This window comes from Zeus faber (genome assembly GCF_960531495.2).
Source record: "Zeus faber genome assembly, chromosome: 9".
Taxonomy (NCBI): domain Eukaryota; kingdom Metazoa; phylum Chordata; class Actinopteri; order Zeiformes; family Zeidae; genus Zeus; species Zeus faber.
Window position 1 is genome coordinate 19,928,494 of NC_137197.1, and position 26,317 is coordinate 19,954,810.

General features: G+C 45.9%; 1 protein-coding gene across 1 annotated transcript in view; it reads left to right on the forward strand.

Moving 5' to 3' along the window:
• Positions 1-7,889: 7,889 nt before the first annotated feature.
• igsf9ba (immunoglobulin superfamily, member 9Ba) overlaps positions 7,890-26,317 on the forward strand; it is a gene marked incomplete at both ends in the record, with an annotated part of 65,331 nt that continues 46,903 nt past the window's right edge. The window contains 2 exons of the mRNA XM_080006411.1: positions 7,890-7,953; positions 22,071-22,268. Coding sequence (XP_079862537.1) covers positions 7,890-7,953; positions 22,071-22,268 — 262 coding nt within the window. The remainder of the gene's footprint in view (positions 7,954-22,070; positions 22,269-26,317) is intronic.

The following is a 26,317-nucleotide window of genomic DNA, read 5'->3' on the forward strand; positions in this document are numbered from 1 at the left end:
TTTTTTTATAATAACACTTGGATTACCCTACTGGGATCAATAAAGTGTTATCCTACAGTAACTTATCTTATTGCTTTATTTTTAGGATAATGTTATCTTGTCTTATTTTCTGAAGTTCGTACACTCTTAAAACATTCAAACCATTCAATCTTTTCCAGAAAAGTAAATTTACAAATGTCTCCATTTGTAAACACGCTGACTAGGTAAATAAAAATGTGTGCCACAGGACTCTGAGGCCAACAGAGGGGGGCAGCACACACATGCAGACAGCTTCATCCCACAGTAATATCACTGCTGAAATCTGGCTGGAATGGTTGTGTTGTAAGGTATGTAGAATGTTGAATATTTCCATTGTATAAATCAACTTCCAGCCCAAACTGTGCTGCAGATCTAGGAGTGAAGGTGCTGCTGCATATGGGAACACACAATGCAGACACTGAACCTAGAGCTCAATTAACACCAAGTATAAATAGACCTCACAACTTGGCTGAGAGACCACGAGACACAGGAGGAGGACGCTGATTTACATGTTATAGAGACAGCTTTTAATGAATACATTTGGGTAAATAACAATAAATAAAGGAATAAATCAATAATACAATTTTCTTTTGTTTTGTGTATAATTATTATTATTATTATTATTATTATTATTATTACTACACATTATTCTGGTATCAGTGACGCTGCACGAATTTGTGTGAGGGTGGCATGGCAATGGGTGGCAAGAAGGGTGTGTGTGTGTGTGTGACTGAGAGAGAGAGAGAGAGACTGAGAGGAGACTAAAAGACTGAATGAGACACATGATGCTGTTTTCTTTCTTGTTTAATACAGAGAAATGGATTAATGGATTAAAATCCTGGTTGTTTAGTGTATAAAAAAACCCCCACACCATTTATCAATAAAATTTGTCTGGGAAATAATCTTCTTGGCTGTGCTCCTTTTTCTTTCAATACAACCGTTAAAAGGGAACGTTGTGTGGTTACTGTTGTATTCGTGTTCAACATTTTTTACATTGATGCAAATAGAATTTTCCCCCGTGCCCTCGGGGATAATAAAGATTTGAGGTGTCTTGGGGTTGTTGAAATGAAATGTAACCTCCTTTAGGTTTCAGAGGCAATGCTTCTTTTTTTGTTTGTCTTTGTAAATATCTCCTCACACACTTTGTTCTCCCACCACTTTGTCAGTGATTAAAGTCTTTGTACTTCAAACACGAAAAACCTTTAAGTACTTTTCCAAAGGATGCAGGAATCCTGCGTCCTATGAAAAAGTACTTAAAGGATGTAATGAATCATTGCATCCTAAAATGGCTTAATTCCACAACTTTGTTAGAGTGTAAATTTAAACATCTGAATACTGCTTGAAAGAAGATATCTGTCCTTAAGAATAAATAGATAGATTGATAGATGGATAGATAGATAGATAGATAGATAGATTATATGGATAGCTGGATAGATAGATAGTGTGTGTGTGTGTGTGCGTGTCGGTGTGCGTGCAGGTGGGTGTGTGTGTGTGTGCGCGTGTGCGTATACATTTGAGTGCATGTCTGTATTTGTGTGTTTGCGGGTGTGCATGTGTGTGTGCGTGCAGGTGTGTGTGTGTGTGTGTGTGTGTGTGTGTGTGTGTGTGTGTGTGTTATCCCGTACTGTGTGACCTCATTCTTCGCACCCAAAAGTCTGCTTGTTGAAGCTGTGGTAATATTTTCTTATTTGCTCTGTTTTTGTTTTTTTTATATGATTTGAGATTATTTTTAGCCCTCTGTATCTATTCTCTGTCACAGTCTGTCACCCTATTCTGGAACAAAAAGCAATCACATGCTGACGGAAAGAAAAAAAAGACCCCAATTCTTTCTGTGTTGGTACCTCATGAAGCCAACAAATGCCATTACGTAATGTTTGTGTCACCGTGGAAACAGATGGTACCCATGAGATGGTTTGGTGGTTAGCCTAAAACACATAGACTCGCACACAAATCTTACTCTGAACAACACTGCACCAGACCAGGGTCTGCGGGGCAGGAGGGGTGCGCGTGATTCGGGTTTGATTTGCTTGAAGGACTCGCACCCCCACACCTGGCAATTTAAACGGCAATTGCCAACAGCAGCACACATTGAGCGTTGGGGTTTTCCGGGGTGGCGGGGTGCTGTTGGGTTGGTGCGGGGGCCGGTGGGCCCCAGTCGGCTCGCATCTGGTTGGCTGTAGTGGGGCGGGCCTCGGTCTTGAGTGGGGCGCGGGTGGGCATGGGGGTCCTGTCGGCTCGCCTGCGGGGCAGGCGGTTCAGGTGGGACGTCGGTCTGTCAGCGTGGGGCCTAGTCCGGGTTTGGTCCGTGCCTGGCCTGAGTGCTGCGCCTGCGGCTGTGTCTTGTGCCTGCACATGGGGGTGGGTTGTATGTGTGCGCCTCAGGTCACACTGCTCCCTGGGACTGGGTTATGCACCTCAGGGCTGGGCATGAGGGTTGCTCCGTTGCTGGCTTCTCTGGGGGCCGGGGGGTCTTCTGTGGCTGCAGGGCGGGGTGCTCGGGGCTTTTCCACACAGACACCCCACGGCTGCGGGACTCAGGGGTATCTTTGGGGCCTTTTCCACCCCCTCCACACATACAGGCGGTCTCGTCACAGGCACACACACACATTCACCACCAACACCTGCTTTAAACACACCCCAACACCCTCCTGGTTACATCCCTTTCCTTTTCTCCCTCCTTTACTGCCATAACAATGACTAGAAGAGGCCACGTGACCAATTGCTGTTCCAGTTTTCCTGGACTTAATTAACTCTTGTTTTTTCGATAAATGTTGTCGTCCGATGTTTCTATGTTCATGTTTTTCCATGTACATGTTGTTTGGTTCTATGTTTATTTTTTGGGTGAATCTCCCCCTCTTGGAGTAGTGATCAGTTGTTTATAGACCCAAACATGGTAAAATAGTTCTCCAAAGAGGGGGGTTAGTGGTGGTCCTGTACAATAAAAAACCTAGGATGTTGGACCTAGGATGGAGCTGAGGTTGGAGGCAGAGAGAGTTTGGGGATGGAGCCGAGGTGGGGTTGAGGTTGGAGGCAGAGACTTTGGGCTTGTAGGCAGCGTGGGGTTGGGGTTTCACTTCTTGCATCGATCCAAATTTTCTCTACATTCAGCTCCCATAAAACTCACTCTCCCACCAAAAGTGTGTGTGTGTGTTTACCAGCGGTTGCCACGGTGACCGTTGTTCATCCGCCCAAACAACTCTTTCTGGGTCAGATATCTGCGGCGGAATCTCTGGGTTTTGCGGCGCTTGCGCGGTTTGGATCCACCGCCGTTCATATCTGTGTTCAGGTGTTTACACGCCACGACAAACGGAACGATTGAGGAGGAATCCAGGTCTGTTGATCGGGTCGCGCTTGTGCCTATTTCGGGTTTAACTCGACTAAGATAATGGGGGCGAGGTGTTTACGTGACAGTTGGGATATTGGCAATGTTGCCTTCATCTGATCGTGATCGACTGATTCAAGCGCATGTCAACGCACCCACTGACCTTGTCAGCGGTCACAGCACCCCTGTGCACCCACCACTAACACTAAATGACAAAAAGCATCCGGGTGCACTTTGTCTGCCCCTGAAACAAGACATACAGTGTGCTCTTTCTACAAAATACAGACTGTCACACAACCACTGACGCCTCAATACTCTGGAAATAAATTATAAATCGGATTAAGAGCTATCCGGCTAGATTTGCTCATGAAAAAGCTTCCCTGCAGCCTCCCGAAGGTTGGCCACTTTGGCTGCAGATGAAGTTATTTCACTTGGCATTGGAACAGACTGGATGACACGTGAACAACCGTTTTCTGGGTCTTTTGGAAGACACAGTCCTGTCGGTTGAAAAGCACCAAGTTCTGTGGCACGGCTCGGGGGACCCATCAAGGAAACTGTCAACATTCATGAATGCTATCAACTGTTCTTCCAGCTCTTTGCATTTATGTTGTAATATGCCTTTTTTTTAATTAAGCGCATATTTTCCCTTGTATGACACCAATTGGTACTTACATCTGCTACAGTATATATGCTTCCACTAGTAACCAGATCAGCCACGATTAAATGCACTTTATTTATCAAATAGATAAATCAATTAATATATTTTTTTATTTATGTACAGTATATAAATAGTTATGAATAAACCAATTCCAAAAAAAACAAAACTTAATGATTGAAAAAAAAAACATTAACCATGTGTCCCATGACTCCCTATTGTGCAAATACAATAGCCTAAGAATAAACGAGCCAGCCAAGAACAATACTTTAAACCGTATGATGGTGGATAAGACTAAAGACAACAGCATGTACCAAATGAGGATTGCCTTTCGGTTAAAAGACGTGTCTGCATGTCCATTGCTTATTTCAATCCCCCAAAACACAAAGAAGGGAGACATTTACACAATTTGCATCGAAGCAACTTCCATTTTCATAAGGAGCCCAAAACGCAATTGCATGACATCTCAGTATCTGTGCATGCACCCTTAAATTCAGAGAGAGAGGGTGAGAGAGAGAGAGAGAGAGGGAGAGAGAGAGAGAGAGAGAGAGAGAGAGAGTATGTGTGTGAGCGTATGTGAGCGGCTTATGATGCAGGGTCACAAAGCCATGTGCAGTGCGCAGAGGGCGGCAGCCAGCAGCAGCAGTAGCAGTAGCAGCAGCAGCAGCAGCAGCAGCATGCATAAGCAGCATGCAGCAGCAGTATGCAGCAGCAGCAAGCAGCCGCAGCTTCAGCAGCAGTGGCAGAAGCAGCATCTTCAGCAGGCAGCAGCAGTTTCAAGAGCAGCAGCAGCAGCAGCAGCAGCAGCTTCAGCATGCAGCATGCAGCAGCAGCAGCATGCAGAAGCAGCAGCATGCAGAAGCAGCAGCTTCAGCATTAGCAACAGCTTCAGCAGCAGCAGCTTCAGCAGCAGCAGCTTCAGCAGCAGCAGCAACAGCTTCAGCAGCAGCAGCAGCAGCAGCAGCAGCAGCTTCAGCAGCAGCAGCAACAGCTTCAGCAGCAGCAGCAACAGCTTCAGCAGCTTCAGCATGCAGCATGCAGCAGCAGCAGCATGCAGAAGCAGCAGCATGCAGAAGCAGCAGCTTCAGCATTAGCAACAGCTTCAGCAGCAGCAGCTTCAGCAGCAGCAGCTTCAGCAGCAGCAGCAACAGCTTCAGCAGCAGCAGCAGCAGCAGCAGCAGCAGCTTCAGCAGCAGCAGCAACAGCTTCAGCAGCAGCAGCAACAGCTTCAGCAGCAGCAGCAGCAGCAGCAGCAGCTTCAGCAGCATGCATAAGCAGTATGCAGCAGCAGCAAGCAGCCGCAGCTTCAGCAGCAGTGGCAGAAGCAGCAGCTTCAGCAGCAGCAGCAGCAGCAGCAGCAGTAGCAGCAGCAGTAGCAGCAGCAGCTTCAGCAGCAGCAGTAGCAGCAGCAGCAGCAGCAGCAGCAGCAGCTTCAGCAGCTTCAGCAGCAGCAGCTTCAGCAGCAGCAGCAGCTTCAGCAGCAGCAGCAGCAGCAGCAGCAGCAGCTTCAGCAGCAGCAGCTTCAACAGCAGCAGCAGCAGCAGCAGCAGTAGCAGCAGCAGCAGCAGCAGCAGCAGCTTCAGCAGCAGCAGCTTCAGCAGCAGCAGCAGCAGCAGCTTCAGCAGCAGCAGCAGCAGCAGCAGCAGCTTCAGCAGCAGCAGCAGCAGCAGCAGCAGCTTCAGCAGCTTCAGCAGCAGCAGCAGCAGCAGCTTCAGCAGCTTCAGCAGCAGCAGCAGCAGCTTCAGCAGCAGCAGCTTCAGCAGCAGCAGCAGCAGCTTCAGCAGCTTCAGCAGCAGCAGCAGCAGCAGCTTCAGCAGCTTCAGCAGCTTCAGCAGCAGCAGCAGCAGCAGCTTCAGCAGCTTCAGCAGCAGCAGCAGCAGCAGCAGCTTCAGCAGCAGCAGCAGCAGCAGCAGCTTCAGCAGCTTCAGCAGCAGCAGCAGCAGCAGCAGCAGCAGCAGCTTCAGCAGCAGCAGCAGCAGCAGCAGCTTCAGCAGCTTCAGCAGCAGCTTCAGCAGCAGCAGCAGCAGCAGCTTCAGCAGCAGCAGCAGCAGCAGCAGCTTCAGCAGCTTCAGCAGCAGCAGCAGCCGCCGCCTGGCGTTTGCAGTTGGCGAGGAAACAGGGGGAAAAAAAAAAAAAAAAAAAAAAAGATATCGCATCCGTCGCCACACCCATCACACACGAGGCGGGCGAGAAGGAGCCTTCGTCCCGATCGGCCTGGGGATGATGGGTGGTGGAAGCGGATCAAATCTGCTTCTCCACCCTCCATAACGCATAGAGACACCCACCCCTATCGCCACTGACACCACCACCCCCACCACCACTACTACTATAAATCACAACAACAACAACAACAATAAGAACCATAATCATAATCAGAACAATCATAATAATAATGCGCGTTATTAATAAGGTGCAGATGAATGGATGATCATGAAGGGGGTGATCATGAAGGGGTGACCATGCAGGGGGTGATCATGAAGGGGGTGATCATGAAGGGGTGACCATGCAGGGGGTGATCATGAAGGGGTGACCATGAAGGGGGTGATCATGAAGGGGGTGATCATGAAGGTGTGATCATGAAGGGGTGATCATGAAGGGGTGATCATGAAGGGGGTGATCATGAAGGGGTGATCATGAAGGGGGTGATCATGAAGGGGTGATCATGAAGGGGTGATCATGAAGGGGTGATCATGAAGGGGGTGATCATGAAGGGGTGATCATGAAGGGGGTGATCATGAAGGGGTGATCATGAAGGGGTGATCATGAAGGGGGTGATCATGAAGGGGGTGATCATGAAGGGGTGACGAGGCTCCACGTGGTGGCGAGGCGTTGGAAGACGCGCACGAGGCTCCTCTCCGTCAGTGCGCATGATACTGCGGCTCCGCTACTACGGCACGCGCCAACTCACCTTGGTCGGCGCGCGCGCGACTCCCCGCTCCGCCGTCGTCCGCGCGCGCGCGGGGCCGCTACCGGCAGCCAATGCACGCGCCCGAAAGCGTCGACGGGCAGCCAATCAGGGGGCGGGGGGGAGGCGGGCCCGCCGCTGCGTGTCCCGCCGTGCGGCCGTACAATAGTGGTGAGAGGTTCGACTCTGTTTTTAGATTCGGTTCCGGACGACTCACTCGGTATTAACCCCCCCCCCCCTCAAAAAAAAAACAAAACCAAAAGAGAGTCGTTCTTTCGTGTGATCCGTGTGAGGGAGGACTTCCGTCGGTCGGCGCTGAGTTATGAATGGAAATGTGGAATGGAATCCTCACCGGAGTCATTTGATTCCGTCAACATTATCTATATATTTGTTTATGGGGATGGATGGAGATTCAACGGTGACATTCATTTTCACGGAGAAACGCCGAAAGTGCGAATCACATAAACACTGTACTTCCTTCGCAATTGTTTATTTTGGTGGAATACGAAAGGGTAAATCAGTCCCACTCACTATGAATACACACCGAATATGTTGATTTTTTTTTCTTTTTTTTGCCTTGGACTTCAATTAAGTCGTCGGTAATTATTTGCCGCTTTGTGAGTCGGAGGAACCGCGCACTTGCTCGCCCGAGTCAGCGACTCCCGACTCCTGAGTCATTTAAAAAAAAAAAAAAAAAAAAAAAAAAAAGAACCGTTCGCCGAGAACGAGTCGTCCGCGAGTCCCGCATCACTCCCGTACAACGACGGCTCCGTCTGCTCCAACCGGCGGTGCAGGTGCTGTGCGTCTGAGAGGAGGATGCGGATGGGAGAAGGACGGGGGAGGGAAGAAGAAGAAGAAGGAGGAGAAGACGGGATGAAGGGAATGTAGAGAGCAGGAGAGAGGGATGCCGAGGAGATAGACAGACAGAGAGGCGCAAGGTCGAACATGACAGATTGGTCGAACGGGGCACTTTGCTTGGCAATAGTACTATGATTTGGTATGTGGCCGCTCTGATAGCAAGTGTATTCAGCACCAGAGGAACGGCCGCTCAAGGTGAGTTGAAGTGCAATATATGTGGGGATGCTGTGGTGCTTGGTGTTTCCTCCTGATGGGGTGGTTTTTATTTTTATTAATAAAAAAAAAAAAAAAAAAAAATTGGGGGGGGGGGGGATCACAATCATCACATTCATTGCATAGCCTGTGTGTGTGTGTGTGTGTGTGTGTGTGTGTGTGTGTGTGTGTGTGTGTGTGTTTATTTATTTATTTATATATTTTTTTTAAAATGATGGATCACGTGCGGTGTTGGCTATTTCATCGTAACAAATGGCTGCATATCTCACGTCACGTGAAAGTTCTGCCTTGGATAATTCGATTTTTTTAATTTTTATTTTAGGGGGTGGGGGGGGGGGGGTGGGGGGGGTTGCAAATGCATTGGGTTTTGCGCTGGTATGCACCATCGTAGTGTGGATCATTCAATCATGTGCGGATCAGTCAGTTCAGCGATGCCGTTGCTCAACGTCCAGAATGACTGATCAGTGATCAAATGCTTTTTACAGATAGAATCCGTTTATTGGGGGTCTAAATGCTGTGACCCGGACCGCTATTTGTGCAGCGAAGAAAAAAATAAAATGGATAAAATACAGCCAAATGTGGTTACCATGGAAATAATGTTACCCCTGAAGTCGAATGGTATGCAACGCTGCTGTGTCCAGCCGGCGGACCCATTCCGGCTCCTCACACAGGTGTGACCACCCCACTCAAAATGAAAGTTTCCGACTTTTCCCGGAATTAATTTTCCGCGTTTATTTACTTCGCATGCTGAAGATGCATCGCGGAAAACGTCAGCAGCCGCTTGCCCACACACAGCTGTATGGCCGGCCGCAGCTGTACAGCGGCTCCGCGCTGACGCAAGTGAGTGACTGGATGTTCGATTCCTGAAGAATTCAACATTGCGACCTGGCGGTTTTCCCTCGTTATCGCCTTATATCCGCTCGTGCACTTATAACCTTGCTCTCCCACTCGTGTCCAGAGGAGGGAGACTTGTGCCACGCTGTCGCCTGGAAAGTGATCTCCATGACCCCGCGTAGACACTGGCCTGCCACTGAGAGGCTTGGAGCAGGTTCAAGCACCGGATGAAAAGTTGTCCTGGTGTCGGTCATTTCTGCCAGGGTTGGAGCGCGGACGGGGACTGGAAATGGAGGAATCGAATATGAAAAGAGACTTTTAGGGTTTAGCCACGAATAGCCCGATAAATTGCCCCAGGGAGCGGTACGAACACAATGGATCATTCCCTCCTCCCGCCTCACCCCGGGGTCGAGTGAAGACGGCAAATTCAGACGGGAATGATCAGGATAAGGGTTCCCGAGTGTGAAAGTTGTAAATGAAAGGCTTCATGAAGCTCCTGCGCATCATTCATGGTCATGGCAGGGATTCAACTCAGTTTTGGACCACGGTTAGGGCGGCAGCTCCAAATTATGCCACAGATCGACCGGTGCTTTGACGCCCGATGGAGAAATTCCAACTTGGTTTTGACAAAATGTCAACGTGATCCATGGTATGACATGAGAAAAATAATTGGACATAGTTATGACGTAGTTTGACTCTTTTTTTGGTATTACATGTTGTCAATCAGTGCATTTATACGGGTTAGGATTGCTGCTGTCATAGGAGTGACGCACATATATCGAAATGAAGTGGCTGGTAAACGTCTTCACATGATGTTGTGTAGAGGCATTTTTTTAGAGACAGTTTTCTTCTGCTTTTGGTTCCGGATATGCTGACGCAAATTCTGCGGCCGCCCCTCCAGGGCAGATGTACATTTTGAGGGAACTGTTTCAAATAATATCATAACCAAAATGTGAAATTTGTTCATGAAAACCTACACAACAATATAAAATGAACATGTGAATGTGAGAGTGAAAGTATGACGTCGAGTGTGACGTCCCTTCCCGCCGGTCCGCAGAGCAGTGTTTCTCAAAGTGGGGTCCGCGGGGGCCCCCAGGGCTCCTTGGAGAGGCTCCAGGAGGTCCGCAGCAAAATGATAACTCGTCAAACTTCACTGTTATTTCATTTGCGAGATGTTAGCGCCGTGAGAGAACGTACAACAACGACTGTTGGGATCCTAGTTTCGCTGTTATCTCCCATAACCGGCGTATGGGCAGGTGTCCGTGCGGGACTAAGTCAGATCTAACCATAAAAGCAACAAAAATAACAATTAAATCTGTGGCCTAATTCGCATCCAATGTGACGGTCCTCTTTAGAATCACCGCCACAGAGGAAAGGGTTGAACCAAATCTACATGTTTCTGCCCATTTATACAAGGGACGCCGGGCCAACTGGCAAACCCGCAGACTAAATTCCAGCTCTGAGCTCCAGGAAGGTGGAGGTGGTGGAGGCGGTGGTGGCGGTGGAGGCGGCGGGGGGCGGTGATGGGGTCGGGGAGTGCGGCCCTGCTGTTGTTCTGAATGATAATTGAAAGAATTAAGGTCATCGGGTGCAGGGGAGGTGTAGGCAGCGCGAGTGCAGAACCGCTCCCGCCCGGTTCTCTATCGAGTCGTCTTTTCTTTTTTTTTAAACCAGATGTTTTATTTCCATCTCTGATTTCCAGCCTCTCAAACGACTCCTTAGTATATATATATTTTTTTCCTTTGGAAATCCCAGCTCTGCCGTGGAGAGCCGAGGCTCGGCGCGTTTCACTTGTCTGCGGTTTATTTTTAAATTTTTTTTTTTTTGCGCGACAGGTTCCGTAAGAAAAGAGCGATGGGGCGCAGGGTTTGGACGTTACTCACGGAGGTGTCAGAGCTGCCAGTCATTGATCTAATGGTCCCCACCCCCACCTCCCTCCGGTGCTGAGGCAGAGTTTGATCCCTTTAAGGATCTTACACACCGCTGGAATTTTGCAAAGCTTGACTGTCTCTCTGGGGTTTTTTTCTTTCTCTCTGCCTGTCTGGGAAAATTATCTCAGCGTTTTGTTGCATCCCCTTGAATGAGACAATTTGTCTCCGTCTCGTTTCTGTTCCTAAATAACCATCCACACTTTTTTTTCCTTACCTCTTGCTGCGTGGCCGCAGGAATGTCATACTAAAATAACGGAAGGGCAGTATAAACTTAAGTTTCCAGATTTTTGCTTCAACTTTAAATAAAAGTCCATTAGTCACTTGCCCCATATGGGCTAAACAGAGCCGTTCTCAGCGTCTGTCTGTACTGGCAGTGAGGTCTGTTATGCAGAGAAGAGTATTTCACATTTCCATTTCACAACAACCAATGCAACAAATTAAAGGAAATTGATTCAAGATATGGGGTCACGGGGTCCAGTTAAGTCGCGTTCGGTACGTATTAAATTTTTCCGAGTTTACCGAAGACGCAGCATCATTTCGAATTGACAGCAATTGCAAATTTTCCAGTTCCCACTATTCCACAATTCTACAACTCCAGAGCTTTTCACTTATTTCTGCATGAAATATAGACTGATGTGGATTAAATGTGGACCACAGCATGCCGCCCAGAGCCGTGCCACTTGGTTGGGTCGAATGAATAATGAATAAATAAATAAATACATAAATACATGTCTCAATAAATGTATAAATAAATATATACCTAAATACATCTGTCAATAAATGTATAAATAAATATATATGTCAATAAATATATACATAAATAAATCTGTCAATAAATGTATGAATAAATATACATGTCAATATATCACAAACTCCTTCCACAATACTGAACCGATTTGGATAAAACTTGAACGTCGCCATGCTGGAACTGCCCTGAATAATTTGTTTACTGAGCAAAATAAATGCCCTCTCGAAGAAACTATGTAAATAATCCTGCCATCCGTCCCTTAAAACAAATAATTGTCCTTATTGAAGAACCATTAAATGACGTGTACCTTATTTTATCAATTGTTCTAGGAACGTTTTTCATACATTTTTTTTTGCCAAATCACGAACAATGCGCAGTGGTCCGAGCGTCCATTTTTCCAAGGATCAACGCCATTGAGAGTGTACCTTCCCCAGTATTGGCTGTCGCCTGGCGCTCGCGCCGCTCATTTGCATAAAGTCTAAACCTGCTCAACTTTCCTTGTCGCCGTCAAGCGGTGACCTCGTCGCTCTGCCCCCTGCAGCTGCATGAAGCCGAGCTCTGTTTGAAATGCATTGCAGCCTGTCGCTTTGCAGCGCCCCGTCGCCGGCGGTGTGAACGTTCCATTATTCTATGATCGGGTGGTGTTTGGGGCCGTGGGTGGGTTTTCTAACCAACGGCGGTTATCATTCTGAAGTAGCACTGCATGATTATGGCTGACATGATTAATCACGATTTTTTTCAACAATAGTGTGATCACGATTATTAATACATTTTGGGGAACAGAATTAATTTTGTGGTACTTTATGAATCAGTGGAAAACTGCCTTCACAATAATAATGTATTTTGTAAACCTATAAATATATAAAGGTAAGTGGTTTAACTGACTTAAATTGTAGAAGATATACAGTATAATCAAATAAATTGTGTGTAGTGGGATACACCAAAAACGCGAAAAGAATAAAAATATTTCAAAACACATAGACAATAAATACACGTTCCTTGTATTATGTAATTGCTTATGGTTATTGTTACCAGGAATAATAATTCAGGAAGATTGTATACAATGATATCTCTGGAATGTCTATCAATGCTGACAGTGATGATATTGGGTTTTTATTTTGTAGATCTTACTCTGGTACGTGTCAGTTTTCCTCAGAAGCGTATATATATTTGTGATGTTTAATACGCTTGCGCTTTGTTTAATCCGATTTTCTTCTGGTAGAACTCTAACTTAATGTTTTTCAAACATAATGAAGGTTAATAGTAATAAAATAAAACCTGTCACTCTGTAACTTCGTATAAATAAGAGTTTGCCTCTTATATTCCTTTAGTTACAGTCCCATCACGACTATAACTGTGTGTGGGGATCTGTGTGCTCTGTCAACTAGTGCATGTGCGCAAGAATTTCTCCGTCGCAGCACACGTCTGTGCGCGGCGCCATCTTGGTGAGGTCCCGATTGTTGACCAATCACAAGACTGCGATGCTGTCATGTGACCTGTGTAGGCCATTATTTCCCCATGCACGTGTGTTGCAGCAATGACAAAAAATGCAGTCTATCCGTCTATCTATCTATCTATCTATCTATCTGTCTGTCTGTCTGTCTATCTGTCTGTTTGTCTGTCTGTCTGCATAATGCATTAATGGCTAAACAGCTGGTTGGTTACGTTGTTTCCTTGATTTTCTGTTCATTGTTGTTTTTATTTATTTTCTATCTCCACAACTTTTTTTTTCAAAACCTGGCACCATGTTATACGAGCACATATTGGTCTTTCTGCACCTTTGGAAACCAAGCGTCCATTTGGAATTAGATAGACGTCAAGAAGGGATTTACGTAATAGTGTGTGATGTGACTATCATCCCTATCCCTATATCACAAGTCTCCCGTCTCTGCCACTTTTATTCAACCAGACGTCAATGGGGTTCGTTTAGAGAGGAATTATTCAGATTCCTCTGCTCTGTTCAGAGTCATATCACGTTTTTGTTTTTCTTTCATTTGGTAAACTCCTGGTTCCTGGCACACGCACTTTATTCTACCGACTTCGTACGGGGGAAAACAAACAGTGAATTTGTGGGTTGATGGTGCTGGAGTCACTCTGGCTCTTTGAAGATTTTTCCCCATTTCCACCTGACTTGTATTATGAATGGATTTACAATGTGTTTTGATCCAGATTATCTTAATTCTTTTCAGGGGATTGAAACAGCTTTTTAGGAACAGCCTTTGGAATTAGCCACCTAAAAGACAGATATTTACAAATGATATGTCAGTCACAAACAGCCCATTCCCATTAGTCAGTCACATACATATACCACGTCTTGTGTATCGGGAGAAACTTGTTCTGTTAAATGATCTTTCACATTAAAAAAATAAAATAAAATCTGTTCTTATTCCTCCGTATGAATTTAAATGTATCTTATTTTATTCATTGAATTGCCCGGGATGCCTCCTCCCAAACATGAGAGTAGAGCTTTACAAACCCAGCTCAGAAAAGCCCTGTGCTCTAGCAGTGGTCGGCAGACGTCTGCCAACCCGGCGCTGGACATGTGCCATATCTCTCCACTAATGCCCCGCGCCACCCATCCTCCACCCGCCTCGCTCATCCCCCAACCAGTTCAGTCCCAGTTGAGCCTTCTTGCAAATGAAGCCTGCAGGGTTGTGGGAAAGCCATACATACAGTACAGTTTACAGTATGTATTAGATACATTAAGTGTTTGCTTAGGATTTATTTTAGGGATATGTTTCATTGTATTAGTGGAGCTGCTATCACAGCTTTGGAAATATTAAAGCTTAAATTCAGGAAAAGGCTTCATGAAAAGATTAGAACAATTATTATTATTATGATTATGATGATGATGATGATTATTATTTTTATTATTATTATTATTAGTAATTGTGGTCGTAATGGTAGTAGTAACAGTAGTAGTAGTAGTAATAGTAGTAGTAGTAAGAAGTAGTTATAGTAGTAGTAGTTGTAGTAGTAGTTATAATAATAGTAGTAGTAGTAGTAGTAGTAGTAGTAGTAGTAGTAGTAATAGCAGTAGTGGTAGTAGTAGTAGTTGTAGTAATAGTAGTAATAGTAGTAGTAGTAATATTAGTAGTGTTAACACAGCTCCTCACTGTGCCAGTGTGACGGGGCAGATGTTTCCACGTTTTGTTTAAAGTGTTTGAACATTTAGAAAAGACCGATGGGAAGCAACGCGGCTTCCCGTTTCTCGGCTCTCTCCCGTTAGTACCGGATGTCGCCAAAAGCCCAATAAAATATGGGGTTCGTATCCATTTCCGAAAGGAGAAACGCGTTTGCCCCATTGCACGGCATGGGGAAGCTGCGGCGGAGTGTAAACCTTTTTAACGAGTAAAAACCTTAAAAAAAAAAAAAAAGACGGCGGTAGTGTTTTTGTGGATACGACTGAAGGGAACCGACATTTTGATAAGGCCTGGGATGAAAAGACCTACGTACGTATGTCTGCTGAGCTGAGTTAGTCACTGCATTGAGAGGATCAGGGAAAGAGGAGCAGATAAAAGGGAAGGGGATGAATGAACACATCATGGGAGTAAATGGAGGATAGTGTTGTTTGGAGCTCGCCCTTGATATTTTAAGTTTTTAACAGTAAAGCGCGGCGCAAGCCGCAGGACCGCCTTCATCGTCCACGCAGCGCTTTAAAGATGCGCCACAGTAAGTGATTCATTGATGCTAAATAAACACAGTTTGTGATTTAACAGGCCGTATTAAATATCTAATAAGCAGTATTAGCAGCATATGGCCTTTTGTGTAATTAATTTCAAATGCCTTCGGGTCAAGGCTTAAGAATTTATTGTCGCTCTAAAAAAATCTTAGAGGGAAACACTAAAAATGACTGAATCATTACTGGCATTAAAAAATCTGAATGACCTGATGCCGCTGCTGCTGCCAAAGGAGCGCTGGAGAACACGCCCGACGCTGTTAGTTTGTCCTGAGGACCTCTGGCCAACCAAGCCTGTTCCCATCTTTCTCTTGTATTGGTCCGTGCGCCCCGTGCCGGACCGGGCATCGGCGCGTTCACCGCTCGCCAAATTGGGGCTTCCTAGTTTGTAGGGTGACGGTGCCGTGAAAGAGATTCCCAAATGAGGACAGGGGAGCGGTCACTCCAGGTAGAATGCTTCATGGAAACGTAAAAGTAGACGATGCAGAGGTCACCTGTGGCTGAAGGCCGCCGCGAGCTGCCATGGACAGAGCGTAGAGGGGTAGAAAAAAGACATGACTACACTCATTAAAAAGGCAGTTGAAGATTTAATCACATGTTTATGTAACAAAAGCAGGAACTTAACATGAATATTTTGAACATTTATATCGATGCTTGATGTAATGCTGTATATCTTTCAACATTTTTGAATATGGTGACATCAATGAATATTAAATATTTTGATATTATGTTTTTCAACGTTGCTCACTTAGCTTCCAGAGACTCGTTATCAGATAGCCAATCTTGATAACTGGCTATTATGCGTTCAGCCGTTCGGAGGACCCTTTTGTCAAAGCGGGTAGGGCACCGATATCACTTTGGAAATATGATACCGTGTTTCTGATAACTGATATCAGGTGATGCACTTTGACAAAAACAGCATATCAGCCAATTCTACGTCTGGTGATCCGCCTTAGAACGAAGGCTTGAAACGGAGTGTTTGTGCAGATCTGAGCGGCGGGGGAAGCTCCGTCTGCAGGCAGCCAGGGGTGCACCGTCAGCCCCCGCTCTCACATCGGTCTGGGGGACTGCAGGGGCCCCGGTCGGTGCATCTCGGCGGCCTGTTGCAGTTGTCAGCGCTCGGTAAATTCTCATTTGCACTGCGGACTTTGACCACACAAAGCCTCGTCAGCGATATGAAAGAGTGTTGATATGCAGGGGTAGGGGTTCGTCCCCAAGTGTTGAACCCCGAAAATCTAAACTGATTCAATCTGAGACCCTCCTGCTGTATTTAAAAGACGCAATAGAAAAAAAAAATCTCTTGTGTATTTATTAGGGTTTTTGTCTGAATTGGTTCCATTTTGATGGTTTCTAGTGTGTACAATACATTATATACAACCTACGGATTTGGTTAAAATGTATATATATTTGACTTAACATTCCAATAACCAATATCTGTCTGTTCGGCAACATATGCCTCAAATCGGGAAAGCCTCATGACCCCCCTGCCATCTCTGGGGTCTGGCTTCCCAGGTTGGGAATCACTGGATCATGATCCTGCTACTTAAAGGAAGTGGAGAGAGGGAAAAATAAGTTAAGCGGAAGAGTGGTGGCTAATGATCACTACAAACATGAAACAAAATGTTCTCATGACCTGAAGAACGCCCCACCACCCTGACTCTACCGCAACACCAGCGGAGTTTCCCCCTGAGCAAGGCCGCGGTGCGACGCTAACAACCCCACGCCGGAGCTTCCAAAGTGAGCGTCCTGCGTGTGCGCGGGCGTGAAACGACCCCGTCCTCCTCTGTCCCAGAGCGCCGCCGCTAAACGCCCGTCACAGTTTACCGCCGTGGCCTTCCGCGCCGGCTGACCTTTGTGGCGTCGGGTGCGTGCACGATTCACCGTCTGACACGCGGCGAGATGTGAAAGTGACTGCTTTTGAGTCACATAAGCTGCCCGTCGTTTCCAGGCTGTTTGCTGGTGTTTTATTTCTATCTGTGGTACTGCTCTGTCGTTCACTGCTGAATTTTTCTGCAAGTGTTTAAACATGTAGTTTCGTTGTTAGTATGTGTAGTCTCCAACAACTCCCAGAGGTCATGACATGACGCCAGTTTTATGGATGTGGGCGTATTTGCATTGTAGGTTTTTAAGTCCTTGGTCCATGTCCATAGTGCGGTCCATGGTATCTTCCATGGTATGGTCCATGTCCATGGTATGGTAGAATGTCCATGGTATGGACACTGACAATGGTATGGTCACTGTCCATGTTATGATCTATGGTTTGGTCCATGGTATGGTCCGTGTCCATGGTATGTAACATGGTATGGTCCATGTCTATGGTATGGTCCATGTCCATGGTATGGTCCGTGTCCATGGTATGTAACATGGTATGGTCCGTGTCCATGGTATGGTCCATGTCCATGGTATGGTCCATGTCCATGATAGGGTCCATGTCCATGGTATGATCCACATCCATGGTATGGTCCGTGTCCACGGTATGGTCTGTGTCCATGTTAGGGCCCATGTCCATGGTATAGTCCATGGTATGGTCCATGTCCATGGTATGTTCAGTGTCCATTTTATGGTCCACGGTATGGTTTATGGTTGGGTGCTTGGTATGGTCCGTGTCCATGGTAGGGTCCATGTCCACGGAATGATCCATGTCCATGGTACGGTCTGTGTCCACGGTACGGTCCGTGTCCACGGTACGGTCCGTGTCCACGGTATGGTCCATGTCCAGGCTATGGTTCATGGGTTGGTAACATGGTATCACTCATACAAAGCATTTTAGGCTGTACATTGGCTTCCAAGATGCACAGTGTTGTGATTCAAATGTGATTTTACAGACCCTGTTACAAAAAGTGACACACAAAATACAACCCCCCCCCCCCCGCACATTCACACACACAGAGACATGCACATACACACCAGGACCACGGGTAAGTGACCTTCAGCACATGTGGGCTGGCATTCAATTACCGCCCTGTCAGTGGCCGTCCAGCCCAGTGGCTGCATGCCCTTGATATTCCATCTCCACCCGAGTCTAGTCTATATTCCATTACATCCTCCGCGTTTTAAGCTTTGTCCAGCACAGTTTAGGGCTCACACTCTCGTCATCGCAACTACGCTCATTCCCCCCAGTACTCAGTCAAGACTTTTACCAACTATTTACTGCCTTGTGCTTTTTGCACGATCCAATGCGGGTCTCCACCACCACAGTCTGTGTTTTACAATATTAGCTTTACACCGTTATTATTCATGTTATGGTATGAATATTACGTCAACATAATTAAATATGGTGGTGGTGTCACGAAGAGGACAATGGAATTGGTGATGTCAAGATTGTGCTCATTTCGTCGGCGATATGTTCACATACAAATAAATGCGATTAACAATTAAATTGTCTTTTTTGTTCATTTCATGCCCTTACCATGCTCTAAGCCTACGGTAGTGTAATAATACACACCCACCCTATGAAGGAGAGCCATTTATTCACATTAAACGTCATTCATTTTCCTGAACTCAACTGATGGATTTCGCTATTTATTTACCGTAAAAAAACATTGGTACAGTTTTTGGAAATATATGATCATAGAATTAGAATTGTTTTACAGAGCTCAATGGGACCAAGTGATTGTTTTATGTGTCCCCCCCCCCCCCCCCCCCCCCCAATTTGGGAGACGTCGTTGGACCCCACTACTGTAGAAACACCAAAAGCTTCCTTCCGCTTGGATATAACCGCCCCCCCCGGGAGTTTATCCACGTTAAAAACCAGTGATGATCACCGGAGGCTCCATACTCCGCGAGACCTTCGTCAGCCTTTTTCGTAGCCCGTGGGTCGAAATCCCTCCTTTTAACCCTTCGCAGTCCGAGATGATTCACACGGTCGCCCGGACAGATGTGGATCGACTTGGAGCAGATGTCTTTTATTGACTAAGTGAGCGAAACAGAAGGGAATGCTCCGGGCATGACTAACTGGCAGTGGCATTTCCAGCGAACCTGCCCATTTAACCTTTGACAAACAATGAAGGATTACTCCCTCTGTATTGTACTTAGTACATGAGCTGCCTGCAATTTGGATAATTTATCTGACAGGTGCAGACTATGGAATCCGCTGAGTGAAACGGTGCCCGCCAGGAATTCATAGTCACCACGGCGGTAAATAATACGTTTGGGATATATGCGTCTGTATGCACAAGTATATACACACGTTCATAAAAGATAGCGGTCCTCGGGATTTATTGGATGTCTGATTAATGCTGATCCCACTCCACAGACTTCTGCATCAGCTGCTTTAGTTGTTCTCTGGGCCCCGCACTCTGTAACCTGAGTTGTCATGGCATTTACGGCTCCAAAGTTACGCCGGGCGGCTAATTTCTCCCCCTTTTTTCTTATGCGTCGACCCCTTAAAAACAACTATTGTACATTTGGAGATGGAGACCAGAGGATTTCCACCGGCGTCTCGTCGAGAGCGTGAATCTATTCCTGCCAAGGGCATAAATCCTTCATAAACTTCAGTGGGTCACTGTGTCTCCATTAAGAAAATGAACACGGAGAGGGGGGGGAAACCGCGGTGACCGGGCCTCCGCCAGACCGTTCCTTTGTGACGATCCCCCCTGTAAAGGGATTGGAGAATTATTAGGCGGGCAGTATATTAGTGGATGCCCTGACGGTCATTTTCTCTGTCAAAAAAAATAAACAAGAAAAAACCCCCCAAAAAAAAAAAACCCCGCCGAGGCCTGAAAATAACACGCCGGTGGAAACGTGAGCGCCGGCAAACGTCCGCGATCCGCAGCGTCTGCGTGGAAAAGTGGATTTGTGGAGCGCACGCTGTTGCGCCCCGAGGGTCTGTGTGTTGTGTCAAGTGACTCTACTTACCAAACAATGTGGGCAGTGTGATTTGTAGTGGAGTGGGTGATAGTGTGCTCCTTCCACATTTTCTACCACGGAGCCACAGTGTACGGTGCATATCACGACCGCAGGTAAAGATAAAAAACACATATCCCGTGGAAGAGCATTCTCCCTTTTCCCACTTTTTAAAAAGTTTTATTTCAATTTTTTTAATATCTATCCATCTAATATATCGCTGGCTGGTTCGGGTGCACACACACACTATCACATCCTGCGTTGGGTCTGTAAAGCAAATAGAATTGGGAAATAGAACTGCCAACAGGGTGAAAACATTTCACGGGGATTGATGTTGACAATGTTATAATATGTCGAAAAAACAAGGCGTCAAACAAAAACGTCGCAGAATTCAGGTTATTTGTGAAAAAAGGAATTTCCATTTGGAGTCGTTCCATTCAAGCTGCGGATTGTTTCGCCCGTTTGGACAAAACAGATTTTAAGGCACTTTAAGGTATTTCTCGCTCCATTCCAGTACTTTTGTGCATTTATTACACAATGTGAATCTCATTGTTCTCCCGTGCGGTGTGGCTGGAGACTGGCGTCCAAAAAAAAACATTGGTTTTGCCAATCCCAGTCGTGTTAAATGGTCATATGCTGCTGAGTGGATCATGTGTGTTTCTCTGAGTTGGACTTGGATGCTGAAGCTAAGCCACAGATTTTTTTTTTTTTTTTTTTCTCTCCTTCTCCCACTTCTTACTCGAGAGAAACAATGGCAGATTGGATTCCAAGAGAGGGCCCGTGACCGGCAGACCACATCTCCACTTTACACACACACACACACACACACACACACACACACACACACACAAAAAAGCGTAATTTGATTAAAATCTGCTCTGTTTGTATCCAAAAGCTGTGCGGAGGCTAAATCGAGTAAAGTGGATTAACTCCACCGCACAGGATCAAGCGGAATAAACTGGTAAAAACACCCGATGCATATGGCCCCGAGGGGGAGGAGTCGGGGCGCTCTCCAACATGTGGCTCTTGATTTGGGCCCTCTCCGAGAGTGGCGGCGGTGGCGGCGGTGGCGGCGGTGGCGGTGGTGGCGGCGGCAGTCGGTCAGGTAACAATTCTCATTTCACACAACGGTGATAACGGGGAAGCGGAGAAGCAGAAAAAACGCCACCTACAGCACGTCGCACACGGAACGTAATGTCGCCGTATCTGCCTCCGCGGCGCTGCTTTACCTCCGAAAAGGCAAAACCCACCAAAAAATAAAAATACGGCCTTTCTGTACGACCTGGTCCTTGACGGTGCAAATTAGCCCGTTAATGAACGCATTAAGTCATTCAGCTGGTGTTTCTCTGGGGTGACACATCAGCATGTTTCCTGATCCCCGAAGCGAGCCCCCCGCCCCGCCGCCGCCCCCCCAGAGGGTGGGCAGTCGTGCTCGCCGGGCCCTGACAGAGGAATTCCAGGGGGTTCAATGGAAGGCGGGGGTGGCAGCCGGAGAAAAATCCATTCCCCGAGCGAGCGTTCTGCTGAGGCAGGTGCGCCGACCTTTCAGTCATCTCATAGGTCAACGCTGGGCAACGTGCCTGGACGTCCGTGCCCCCCCCCCCCCCGGGCGGCGCTCATAGTAAGGCTCATCTTTTGCGGCGGCCGGTTCCGATCAATGGAGCCCCCGTGGCGGGCTGCTCACCGCCAAGCATCCAGCGGCGGATACGGGCGATAGATCTGGGAAGCAAAAGGAGGGCGGAGACGGGGGATAGGGTTTATTTACATGCATTCGTTAATGCAGAGATATCAGCTCACACAGGTGCTCAATGTGTCCTAAACCGAATCGATTTTTTTTTGCTCATTGCACGTTTACTTTTTCTCGTGACGGGCCTGAATCTCCACGCCGATCATTGTTTTTAAATTGCATACTTTGCTGTAATGACATTTTTTCTGCTAAGCTCTGCAGAGAGCCCGTGCAGCGGGATATTCCTCCGCTTTGTTCCCCAGTGCTGAAGAGACTCCTTTCTTCTGTCCTCCCTCCCTCCCTCCTACCCTCCCTCCCTCCCTCCTTCCTTCCCAGGTGCCCACGGAGTGAGAGAGGAGCCTCGGTTTGTGACGGCCCGCGCCGGAGAGAGCGTGATCCTGGGGTGCGACGTGTCCCCTCCCCTGGACGGCCAGCAGCCCCCCTACGTGGTGGAGTGGTTCAAGTTCGGAGTGCCTATCCCCTTCTTCATCAACTTCCGTTTCTACCCTCCTCATGTGGACCCCGAGTACACTGGTAGGAAGGCAAATTGACTCACTTCAACCTCTCGTAGTCAGACTGTGGAGCCTGTAGCGCCGCCTTAGTGGGGAGAGAGGGGGAACTGCAGAGGGTGTGAGAAAATAAAAGATTTACGTGTTTACTTCTGTTTCTACCCTCCTTGTGTGAGCTGTTGGTAAGAAGGAAAATTGACTTATACCACTGGTATTCAAACTGTGGCGCCGCCCTAGTGGGGCACAAAAGAATTGCAGCATGATAAAATAAAATATTTAATTTGAATATATATGAATTCAGTTATTTGAGTTTGTTTGAGTCTTCACTTTAAGCTTTCAAAGCACTAATTAAAATTTGATGAATTTATTTAAAGTTTCCAAATCTAAAAGGAGAATAGTAAGCCCTATAATTAATCAGAAAAAAAAGTTTGAATACCATTACACTATATACAGTGTGTCTAAAATAAAACTGGAAACCGATACCTGATTCTTATATTTAAAATTGTACAGAACGCACCGCAGGTTCGAGTTTGCTCGGTGAAGTCATGTTTTGCGGTACGTTTTGCGCTAACCAATTTGCTGCACATTCAGACGACGGCAGGAAAGAAAGACGCGACGTAAAAAAGACGCTTCATTCCACCCTCCACTTAAACTTAAATATTGTGTTTACTAATTATGTGGATTTCAGCAGCGCATAAATAAATTGGGGCAGTCGCTCGGCATTACTAATCAAATTTTCCCGACATTTTAATTGTTATTTATAGATTTCCCTTCAGCGCTTTGGACCTAATGAGGAGGTTTTGGCCGAGAGCTGTGCTTTCACGGATGCCCAGCAAAATGTACGACAGCGTTAATGTGCGATGTACATTTAGCCCCAATCCTAATTCTCAGAGAAGCCAGATTACAGGAGCCAGTTTGTTTTTCTGCGTGATCCCATGTGCTTCCCCTCGTATGGCCTCTGAGCCAAGGCCACGCTGCACTTTAGCCTTTATGTATTGTTTCAGAGACCCGGGGTCGCCGGGAAATGATCCCCGGCGTGGTGCTGTATTGCTCACATGGTTCGATCTCCGTGACCACAACCTTTTTTTTTTTGGAATAGATTCACAGTGTTTGCAATAGTTGTTGCAAAACTTAATGTGACCTAATGTTACAGCTAGCTCCATGTAAAAACTGGTTATAAAGTACACGTATACTCTGTGTAGACTACATGTTTTTTTGAAATACCCATATAATTGTAATATCGTTTTTATTATTATTACCTTTGTTTTTATTTTATTATTTTCATCATCATCATTATTGTTGTTGTTATCATTATGAATAGGCGTCCATCCCGTAGGGGCGTTCCCCTATTGTAATCTTTCGGATTTTTATAATTTTCGCCTGAATTTTCCGGGCTGAAAGTGTCGGGAACAGACCGACCGCTGGAGCCACGGACGGGGTTGAGGTGTCGTTAGAACCGATACGTCACAGACATCTCGTGGTTCGAGTGTCATCCAAATCGATCGACATACGGAGCGGATATTAGTGAAAAACCGAGGAAATTTAACCGAAAGTCGCCGAACCCTCGTGGCTCACCGACACGGGTGAGATTTAGAATCAGACGCTTTGTGACATCATCAGCCAATTTACTCTAAGTGTGCAGGTTGTGGTTCTGAGTGTCCATTCGCGTAGTGCGCGGTGCGTGGTTAAGAGTCCATCACTCTGTAGTGGTAAGAGGTTACAAGCTAGGTGTGTGTGTGTGTGTGTGTGTGTGTGTGTGTGTGTGTGTGTGTGTGTGTGTGTGTGTGTGTGTGTGGATGAGTGTACCATCTTGCCTGGTTGATGTCTGCGGGGACATTCCATTGATTTTTTATCTCTTTGGTCTTTTTGTAAATGAAGACATTCTATTCGGATCTAACCCCGTGCTGCACGTGGCCTTGTGGTCCTCCTTACTTTGCAGGATTTGCGGAAGTCGTAAGATACAAAATCGGCGAGTCCATGATGAGGCCATATTCTCGGAACGAATCTGAAAAAATTGTAAATGTAAATACGTGTAAATAATCACGTTAAAACGTCAACCGTTTTCACCGGTTTTTGTCCACAGAAACTCGTGACCGCATCGAGTGGAGTCCACCCCGACTGTGGGAATGAGTGATGCGTTCATGTCCTAGAAACTAGAGCCCATGAAATTGTGATTAGTAACAGAAAGACGTCAACGCTTTCCGGATTTCATGGAACTGTAACCTATCGAAAATGTAATCGACAGAAAAATGATTTACAGTCTTCATAAATTGAACACCATCGGAAAGCAGAAAAACAAAAAACGCAAAAGGACATAAAGAACGGCTAATTATCAATGACAGGAAGCAATCAATACTCAGCCAACATCACCCAGATGCTGTAAAAAAATTAGGTCAAACCTTGAATATAATACAAAATTATTCGGAATGGAAAAAGAACAACAAGATGCCGTTGTCAACAAAAATAGTCAATGTTGGTGGCGAAGACAGAGAATTACTGAGAGTGTTATTTCGGTGACGTGACGATGGTCATGAAGCTCAGCCTTTGGGAAAACCAAATGAAGATGCTGAGGGCCGTGTCTTTCTAACAAGTCCAAAGAACATGATCATTCTACCGAGATCCCACGTACAAGTCGCAGATAATGAAAGTGACGTCAAACTCCCAGAAGAGGAATCGTTAGAAATAACGCTCATAATAAAATCCACTAATCTGACAAACAAACATGTGTGCATCAAGTGAGGGGGAAGCCAGGAAAGTTTCGACAATGACCATGAAGACCACACTCGTTGTAATAGATTCCAACTCAAGGATAAACACTACTGCAACATCAGTGGCACTCTAGAATTTAATAATTTTTACTTAATTTCGCCATCCAGCGACAATTTATGACAGGCCAATTTATGACCTCCGTGTCAGCTACACCAACAACAGTATGGTGACTGCCATGACCAAAGTAGAAAAAAATGGAAATTTTGTAATTAGCTACAATATAAAAAGATGGGTTTTACAGAACTTCAATGACTTGTAACGGCTACAAAATACAAATATTTGACCTCACTACGGAAAATCTTCAAAATGTAATTTGTCACTTACACAACTAAAATGGACCCTGTGTATTGCTGCCTTCAGCTATATTTATTATTATTATTATTATTATTATTATTATTATTATTATTATTATTATTATTATTATGTTTCTTAATTGTAGTTATTTTTATTCTGTTCATTCATTATTTCTATTTATTCCAAATTGAATCCAAACACTCACCGTCTCAAAAAGTTCAATTCAAGTCTTCTCTGAAAGGCAAGAAACCTCTGACGGTATGAGATGTGCAATAATGTTTTATTCACTCACTTAAAACGGCCGCACAATTATTTAAAAAAAATCTGTGTTCCGCGCCGCCAGATGGAGGAGGAAAGAAGGATTTTCAAACCCGCGGAGGAGAAGTTAGGCTTAGAATACACATGCCAGGTCGCCTCTCTCACATGCTCTGTTTATTTACCAAATACTCAAGGTCACGTTGCCAAGCGTTCAGCCGAGACTTGTGCGACCTTCTATTTCTTTATTTCCTGGCATCCAAATAAACAGTCTGAGGCTATTTTTACACGCAGAGCCCCTAAAACATAAGGTTGGTTCCCTCTGATGTCGACAAAAAAGACACTTTTCCACAGGACAGGACAGGAAAGGACAGGACAGGACAGGACTGACACGTTTTTTTTGTTCCAAAAAGACCCCAGAGCTCGGAGCACCCTTTTACTTCTATTGCCTCATTGTTTTAACCTTAGATACAAATGTTACTTGGGTTTGAGTTTGCTCTGGACTTGGAAAAGGGTTGCAACACGTGAATCTCACAATGAATATTTTGCTCTGACCTTGAGGCTGGTAACATACTGTAGTGGACATGAACTGAGATATAGGTTTAAAAAAAAAAAAAAAGTAGGATTTTATTGAATACAAAACATACGGGTTCTCCCTAAACTTCCAAAATGGAGAAAATAACTAATCACCACGAAAAGAGAGGGAGACGGACAGGCTTCAATTGCCATGTCTAAATGATCTCCACTCATTTGTAT